The 9,251-nt window shown below is 50.0% G+C and overlaps 1 protein-coding gene across 1 annotated transcript in view; it reads right to left on the bottom strand.

The window, feature by feature from the left end:
* MLLT6 (myeloid/lymphoid or mixed-lineage leukemia; translocated to, 6) overlaps window positions 1-9,251 on the bottom strand; it is a 141,183-nt gene that overhangs the window by 11,699 nt on the left and 120,233 nt on the right. Inside the window, exons 11-14 of the mRNA XM_015412440.1 lie at window positions 8,375-8,559; window positions 5,619-5,736; window positions 4,074-4,140; window positions 1,660-1,799 (exon numbers count right to left, since the gene is read on the bottom strand). Of these exons, the coding sequence (XP_015267926.1) occupies window positions 1,660-1,799; window positions 4,074-4,140; window positions 5,619-5,736; window positions 8,375-8,559 (510 nt within the window). The remainder of the gene's footprint in view (window positions 1-1,659; window positions 1,800-4,073; window positions 4,141-5,618; window positions 5,737-8,374; window positions 8,560-9,251) is intronic.

Consider the following 9,251-nt stretch of genomic DNA (forward strand, 5'->3'; position numbering starts at 1 on the left):
GACCAAAACGGGGTTGGGAGGAGAGGGGGGTCGGGGGGGCAACAGCAGTGATCGGGTTAGAGCATGGCTGGAACGGAGACAATGCAAGGCGTACAAGATTTCAGCAGCGAGCCTGAATGGAAGTGGACTGACACCAGACAGGAGGGGTCCCCAGCCTTTCTTGAGCCTGTGGGCACCACTGGAATTCTGACTCAACATGGTGGGCAGGGCACAGCCATAAAATGGCCCATCAGTCCACACAGTGAAGATCCCTGTGTTGGGATGGGCAGCGGCTGCCAATATTTTTAAAGCCAATCAGATCTCCAATGGCCAGTCAGAAGCCTTGCTGGGAAAAGCCCCGCCTGACCCTGCCCACTTTCTAAAAGCACTCGGTGGGCACCGTGTTGAGGACCCCTGTCATAGAACCTTCTGCCAGAATTGGGATCGGGGAGGGGAGAGAAACTGGTTTTGTGCTTTGAGCAGCAGCCAGATTTGCACAGTGCGGATTGGCCGGCCCATGCTTCAGTCACAAAGGTGCCCCACTATTTTTTGTCAAAGCACAGCACTGATTGGTCAGCGCCTGGATCAGTTACAAGCCCACTCCCGAAGGCCCTGAAAGGACATTGAAAATAAAACCTGTTGCCCAGCGTCTCTGCCCGTGTGGAGATCCAGTGCCAGAAGATCTGTGCCATTACCTGTTATTCTGTCCACTCTACCAATCCCCTAGGAAGAAATTTCTAGACCCAATCTTGGCCTCCTTAGGTACTAGAACAGAAACCGAAAAAATTCTAGTGCTACTAGCAGATGTAGAGGCCGAGATTTCATACAAGGTGTCCCTCTTTGCCCTCGCTGCAGAGAAAATCCGGAAGAAAATAGTAGCAGTACCATAGCTTGATTACCAACAGAAGTCTGGATGGGAGAGATAGAATTATTATAATGTTTTATTGTGTCCTAATTTAGTTTTAATCCTTCTGGTTTTAGAAGTTTATATAGATGTTATTGTTATATTGTTCTGTCATTGTAATGGCCTACGGCTAAAAGCAATAAACTGAAACCTAAACCTGGAAATAAAACCCAAAACAAAGCCCAAGGAAAGGCAACAGTTATTTCTGGAACAGTATGTATGAGATCAGGGGTCATTTCCTGCAGAAGCACACAGGAGCAGAGCTCCGACAGTAAGGAGCCCAGGGGGCAGTAAGGAGCCCAGCTCTGCCCCCTGCTCCCAGCAGCCCTCAGTTGGCCATGAGGAGCAAGAAGCAGCCAGGTACGTTGCAGAGGCCCCCCCCCGGCCCGCCTTCAGGTACAAGCTCTCCCTCCTCTGTGAGGGCAGAACTGTACGTTCCCGTCCCCCTAGCTAGCAATGCAAAACAGTCCAGTGGCACCTTTAAGACCAAGTTTTATTCAGGTACAACCTTTCCCTCCTCTGTGAGGACAGATCTGCACATCCCCCCGCCCCAAATAGTCAATCCAAAACAGTCCAGTGGAGCCTGAGCGGTGGGTTTTGCCTTCTGACACACTTCTGGTGATGTCAGGGGACATGGCACATGCAACTAAGTTATGCTAATGAGTTATGCTAATGAGCTCCTGCACCTCTTTTTCTACAAAACGACCCCTGTATGAGATTATCCATGAAAGAGCAGGGAAAAGCAGATTTATGGCAGTATGAGGATTCGAACTCACTGTTTACGCCAGCCTCCCCGTTGCCCTGTTTCTCCAGGAGCTGCTCAATGTTCGGGGTTGCCTGAGGGACATTCTCCAGAGCCCCACTGCTGGCCGACACGGTCTGATCGAAGAGGGTAGGGAGGCTGCTGATGGGGGAGCTGGAGAGAGGCGGGGGGGGGGGGAAGAGCCATCAGAAGGAGAGTGAACATCCATCCCTGTTCAGTGACAAACCATTCATTCTACCCATCCCACACGAGGGATGCAAGGCTCCAGGGCCTGGCACTCAAAGACAAAAAAAAAAACCCTGAGTCTGGGATTGGATGTTGCCGAAGATTGCCGATTTTACATTCATAGTTCAGGTGTTCCCTATTTCCCCAACCCAAAAGGCTAGAAATTTTCACTCTCTCTTTAACCGAAAGCTTTGATTCTGAAAATTCAGAAATGCAGAATATTTCCACTGCCATCTGCTGGCCACCTGGCCCTTAGGGCAGCCTGTCTGACATCGACCAAAACCAGGTCCTTTTCTGTCGTTCCTCCGGCTCTGTGGAATGGGCTCCCTGAAGAGGAAAGGAGCCCCCTCCTTGGAGATCTTTAGGGGGCGATGCAAGCCTGCCTGTTTGTCAGGGCGTTTGAGGGGGTGTGAATGGCAGGCATCTTTTAAGGGGCGGGAGAGGAATTTGGGGCTTGCTTTTTATCTTTGGTTTTAGCTGGAGATGCTTTAACTATTATTGTAAACTGCCTTAAGCCAAGATGATAGGTGGGATATGGATGTTTTAATAAATAAACCCCCAAGGTAATTTTTAAAGATTTCAGATTTTTCCACAAACCTGGAGCTTTTCTCAGTTTTCTAGAAAGATCTGTCCTGTCTGTCCACGGCCCCAGTCTCTGGATTTAAGTACCCTCAGATGGGGCCACACTGAGAATTAGAAACACTGATTCATCAATGATGCAACTAATTCTGGCGAACAGGCCTGCCATCCTGAAGTTAAAAATCCGGATGTTTCCTTAAAGGGAGTAGAACGTGTGGGGTGCAAGGCTCCCTCTAAGCCGTGGAATCTTGGCCCCGGTCACACTGCAGGAAAAGCCGGGGTGGAAGTGTGGCTTTTTAGAGCCGCAGCAAAAGAGAAGCGTGGCAGTGGGATCAGACAGATCCCCCGAGCCACCACGCATATGCTCCCCAGCGTAATCAGATGCGAGGGGGAAACCACGGACGGGAGAGCGAGGCGAGTCAGCTGCGCATGTGTGCGCCCGCGCAGTTCGGCCGGGGGCCTTGCATGCTGCAGGAGACGGGCATGTTGGCGATCACACGGCCGCCCATACCGCAGATTTTCCGGTAGGTAGTAGTGCTTTGCAGGTTTATTTTAACTCCGCATCTTCGGCTGGAAGACATGGATCGGGAACGGGTGCGCGCTACTTCCCAGATGTTGCCGTGTGATCGCGTCCGCTTGATGCGCACCCGATCCGTCCCTCTTGCGGATCAAATCTTCCCGTGTGACCGGGGCCTTGTGGGCAAGAATTCTATTTTGTGGGCTACTGGCATTAAAGTTGTGAGTGAGCCATTTGGCTACTGCATCAATTAGTTTGCTCTGGACTGGAGCCATCCTTCCTGAGCTAAGACAAAAATGTGTGAGCTGGAGTCGAAAAAACCGTGAGCTAACTTGCACTAACTCAGCTTAGAGGGAACACTGGTGGGGCGGGGTGTCTGCCGGAAGAAAACAGGAGGGAACCCCAGTCGGCTCAAAGAGTTTTCATCTCAGAGGGACAGTCCAGAGGGGCGCTGCAGCAGACTTAGGCCTCTGAAATCAGCTCTCAACTGAACATCTTTTGAGCAATAGGTCCTGTGCACAGTTTGGAAGGGAAAAGCAGTGAGCGTGGGCAGTCACTTTACCCTTCCTACCCACCGCTTCTGCCCTGCACTGTGCTCCCCCCAGCTGAGAGCATGTGTTTTGCATGGTGGGGGAAGTGGGAAGGACAGTTTTTTTTTCCCATTTGCAAATGCAGTCTTCCTCAATCTGCTTCATCAGTCAGGGGAACAGTATGAAAGAATCTTTAACCCTTTCCACCCTGACATTTACTCAAGGGAAAAATCACCCCTGAGCTCCTTTTACACCACTGGGGGAAAAATACAGGCACCTTTAAGTGTCCCCAGTGCGTGTGTGTGTGTGTAAAATCAGTTTAAGGGAGTATTTTCCCAAAGTGAAAACTGCAAAGGAGGAAAGGACTGAAGCCGTCCGTACCATTCTCCTCTTTGATAAAGCAGTCGCCGAGACTGCATTTGAACTACGAAAAAGTTATTCAAAATAAACGTGAAAGAAGCCCTTAGCACAAAGTTCATCTCTCAGGATGTACATTTCATCCTGCTCTTGAAAATACATCAATGCACCATCTACACACACACACCCATTCCTGCCCCACCAAGAAAAGAATCTTACATGGAAGAAAGACTCTCTTGGGGTGATGAGCCTCGGCAGGCAAAATTGCAGTCTTCGATGTCTGGTTCTGGAAGTGGAAAGATAAAAGTATGAGTCTAAGAAACAAATGAACCACAATTTACAGACCACACCCCCCCCCCGGTCCTTGTTTCACCAATAGTTCCGTGCCAGGAGTCAAACTATGCATGATGGAAACAAGCCCACTTGGATAAGCCCCGGGCTCTTCAGGTGACCATCCTCCAGGGAGGGCCTGGAGATCAATGCTCCCTCTAAGCTGTGGAGTCTTGTGAGCAAAAATCCTACTCTGTGAGCTACTGGCATTACAGTGGTGAACGAGCGATTTGGCTACTGCATAAATTAGTTTGCTCTGGAGCCATTCTTCCTGAGCTAGGACAAAAATGTGTGAGCTGGAGTCTAAAAAACTGTGAGCTAGCTCACACTAACTCAGCTTAGAGGGAGCACTGGCCTGGAGTCCCCGTGGCTCAATGTGGTCGGGATGACGCAGGGATTAGAATGTTGGCCTAGGACCTGGGAGATGGGTTCTGCCATGGACGCCTGCTGGGTGACCTTGGGCCAGTCACCCACTCTCAACCTCCCTCACAGGGCTGAGGTGAGGACAAAATGGGGAAAGGAGAACTATATACCTTGGGAGGAAAAGTATACCAGAGATACGTGATTAGGGCAGACCCAGGTTTACACAAATGGGTGTGTTGCTTTCATGATGGTTTTGGGCATCCACGGCCTCTATGGGTGTAAGTCGAAGTGAGCCAGACCTTGCTGGCATTATACTCTAAGATCTCCCACAGCATGCAGCTCAAACCCCTTCCAAACACCCTCCCTCTGATCTGCACAATCCAGGTTTGTCCAATCCTCTCAGTACTTGCACAGCTAAAGTTCACGTTCTGCAACTATTTAAAACAACAGCCACTCAAATAAGAAGAACGTGCTGTCAAGTTACAACCACGAGCCGAGAGGCAAGCAGAGGTGGTATGCCTTTGCCTTCCTCTGCGTAGTAACCCCATTCTTCTTTGGTTAAAACCTCCCCGTAGAACTGGAAGACAGCTACCGCCAGTCTCAAAGGATGTTGTGCTCCAACCTGCCACCAGGTGGCAGCCTAGCACAGTTACTGCCTACTGTCAATCTGAAACACATCTCCCATTTTCACTGGCGCATGCGCATGGACCCCTTATGTTCATTTTCCCAAGAGCCTCTGGCCATGTTTCTGATGCTTGGCTACTGTACATATGTACGTACTGTACAGTACATCTGCGTTTACTCTACGGTACATACTTTACATGCAGCCTGGTCCAAATACAAATGTATTACTACTGTAAACAGGGAATTTTTCCCTGTAAGGAAGCACATTGGAAAACATTTTTTCCATGACTTGCTCATTCCCATACAGCTCATAAGCGATAAACAGATGGGGAAAGAACGGAAGGAACGCTACAGGGATGGTACAAAATGAGCGTGCTGGTTGAACACCCCTGAATCATTGGGGGATCATTTTTAGGCAGAGCTTCTACAGCTTTCTGATTCACGTACCTGTCTGGTTGTTCTCTGTTTGGTTCAGCAAGGGGTTGATGGACAGCCCAGAGGTGAGGGGGCTTCCAAAAATGTGGGACGAGGGGAGGCTAAATGTAGATCCCGCCAGCGAGAACACCTGTGCAAGGGGAAAAGGCAAGGAAGAGGGGGGAGAAATCACCAGTTTGTTTTAAGAGACAACATTTCCCAAATAAAAGACAACTTTCCCAAATAAAAGACAACTTTCCCAAAATACCTTATACAAACATCTGGGGGCGGGGTGGAGGGGGAAGACAGTGGGTGCGCTGGATCTGGACCCCCCACTTTAGAGACATCCCCAAACATTTGGTTCTGAAGGGCTGTCAGTTATCTTTTTAAAAAATGCAGTACTGTTCTCCCTATAGAAAACCTCAGGCAAAATTGACCTCTGCTCAGTGTCAAGAAAAAACAACAAACAGAGGAATACCCGGGTCAGTGAAGCTAGGCTTTAGGTTAAGAGGGACCCCTTTCTGCCCCAGATCATGTGGTCAGTATCATGGATGGCCTTTGGGTTTACTGGTTCAAAGAATAAGGGTGTCCTACATTAAAAAAAATAAAAAGGGTGACCCTGTAGGATTTTCTAGGCAAGAGACAGGTGGTTTTCCATTGCCTGCCTCTGCATAACTACCCTGGACTTCCTTAGTGGTCTCTCATCCAAGTACTAACCTGGGCCGACCCTGCTTAGCTTCTGAGATGTGACAAGATCAGGTGAGCCTGGGCCATCCAGGTCAGGGTTGTTGTCAGTTTACAGGCTGCAGTTCAAAACGAGTGGGTATGTTTATCACAATGCAATTTGGCTGAGTAGGGATAGCAGAACGGCCTCCTAGAAGTTTCTCGTCCACTGCAAGACGTATCCTGCCATTCTATCCCTGTTACTTTTTCCCCTGTATCCCACCTTTTGAGTAGGATTGCCAACCTCCAGGTGGGGCCTGGAGATCAATGTTCTCTTCTTAGCTGTGGAATCTTGTGAGCAAAAATTCCACTTAGTGAGCTACCGGCATTAAAGTTGTGAGTGAGACATTTGGCTATTGCATAAATCAGTTTGCTTGGGAGCCCTCCTACCTGAGCTACGACAAAACTGTGAGAGCCGGAAGCTAAAAATCTGAGAGCTAGCTCACACTAACTCAGCTTAGAGGGAACACGGCTGGAGCTCCCCTGGAATCACAGTCGATTTCCAGCCTACAGAGTCCAGTTGTGCTGGAGGAAAATGCCTGCAACTATAGCCTACTGAGGCCCCTCCCCTCTCCAAACCCCGCCCGCCCCAGGCTCCACCCTCCAAATCTCCGGGAATTTCCCAACCCAGAGGCAGCACCCCTACTTCTGAGTGGGCTGAATATACAGCAACAGCTAGCAGAAACAGGCCGCCCGGAACAATGAACAGCTTGAACAATTTCATCCTCTTTCATGTAAACATCCATCCTTGATTCTTTCCAGATTTTACCAGTGACTCTCCACAGGGGGATAATCTTGGGGTTACACAGGGTTAATTTCTGCATCCACTTTTTAAAACTTCTCTACACATGTATAGCTAAAACAAAATGTAGGATGCTTCTTTTGAATGTGGGTGGATGCTAAAGCCCAGATGGGAACAGGGAAAATACTGAGACAGCTTGGAATGTGGGGATGGGGGATACACAGAAGCCCTTTTTAATGTTGCAGGTGCCTGAGCCTGCACAGGGTTAGGGAAACAATCAAGATCTGAATTACACCAGGTATTTTTTAACAAGTCAGATCTGGGTTCCCTGGGCCCGATTTGCTTTTCCTGCAGCCACACAGGAGCACCAGGGAACATCATTTTGAAAGTCTGCAGGGGCCTAATTCAGCTCGGGATCGTGGTGCAGGGGAGGAGGGACTCCTGCCTTCCCACCCCTCACCCCACCTTCCTCAGCTGAAATGGCCCCAGTGGGGAGTTATTTAACACACCTTGGAGCTTCATATGCAGTATTCTATACAAAAAATTGTTCCATGTAGTTTGGCTCTGAGACCCCCTTGAATGCGAGCAATGGCTGAGTGCAGGTGGGGACGGGGAACGACAGGTCTACCAGTGGCTACTAACCATGGGGACTAAAGGGAACCTCCACATTCAGAGGCAGTCAACCTCTGAATACCAGCACCATGAGGCAACATAAGAGGAAGGCTTTAGCTCTGTTTGTTGGCCTCTGCGCTCAGTTTGTTGGACCGTGTTCAGTTTGTTGGCCCTCTATGCTCTTCAGAGGAAGGCCTCTACGCTCTGTTTGTTGGTTCTCCAGAGTAACTGATTGGCCACTGTATGAGACAGTTATACTGGAAAAATGGACCAGTGATCTGACCCAGCAGGGCTCTTCTTATGTTCTTAACCTAGATTAAAAATAACTAGTGATGGCAACAAAGCTCAAAGCACATGAACACAGGAAGCTGCCTTCTACTGAATCAGACCCTGGGTCCATCAAAGTCAGTATTGTCTAATCAGACCAGCAGTGGTTCTCCAGGGTCTCAGGCAGAGGGTCTTTCGCATCACCTACTGCCTGGTCCTGTTAAGTGGAGATGCCGGGGATTGAACCTGGGACTTTCTGCGTGCCAAGCAAAAGCTCTTCCACTGAGCCACAGCCCCTCTCCATGGCTCTCCAGGGACTCAAGCTGAGGTCTTTCATATCACCTCCTAGCTGCCCCTTTCAACTGGAGATGCCGGGGATTGAACCTGGGACCCTTCTGCATGCCAAGCAGATGCTCTACCAGTGAGCCACGGCCCCTCCCCTTACCTGGGTTGTGGAGACAGAGGAAGAGGAGGCTGCTGGAATGGTGCTAGCAAAGGGTGAGCGGGTGAGTTGAGGGAGTGACGACGTGCCTTGGTGAGCCAGGAGGCTGGAGGAGAGGGGGGTGCTGCACACAGTCCGGAGCACCCCACCCCCGTGCGAAATGGGGTCCTTGTTGCTCGTGTAGATCCCTGCAGGGAGAAATCCAAGCAGAACTTGAGGGGCAGCTTGAAACCAAGGAAAAGGCGTCTCTGTTGCATTTGAGCACCCATTCGGAATCGTGACAAGCCCTCTGGCTCTGCCATCCTCCCTAAACGAGGTATGTCAGTTATAGCCCCATTTTATGGACACAGCCAACTGAGGCTAAGGCTTTCCCCGATTTAGAGCCCAGACAAACAAACTTCTGTTTCTTGCATGTTATGTGGGATCCAGAGGCTGTATTCTTCCTGCTTTCAAACCATAACATACAAATTGTTGAGAAGATTAGTCCCCCCCCCCCGCAGCTAGTGGCCACAGAAACAGAGCTGGAAGAGACCTCCGGGGTCATCCAGCCCACCCCCCTCCATAATGCAGGGAATTCACAAATACCTCCCTTGCCACTCCCCGGTGAGCCCTCCTCTGGTCCCAAGAAAAGGCAAAAAAACCCTTCAGGATCCCCAACCAAACTGGCCTGGAGAAAATTTGCTTCCTGACCCCAAAGTGGCAATCAGCATTTCCCTGGGAGTGTAAGAAAGGGCCACAAGAACTAAGCACCGAGGCAGCCCTTCCTGCCCTCCCTTCTCCTGATCTGCCTCAGTTCACAGAATCAGCATTGCTGTCAGATGGCCATCTAGCCTCCGCTTAAAAACCTCCCAAGATGGAGAGCCCGCCGCCTCCCGAGGAA

The sequence above is a fragment of the Gekko japonicus genome, unplaced genomic scaffold, assembly GCF_001447785.1.
Source record: "Gekko japonicus isolate JY-2015 unplaced genomic scaffold, Gekko_japonicus_V1.1 scaffold8, whole genome shotgun sequence".
In the NCBI taxonomy this organism is placed as follows: Eukaryota; Metazoa; Chordata; class Lepidosauria; order Squamata; family Gekkonidae; genus Gekko; species Gekko japonicus.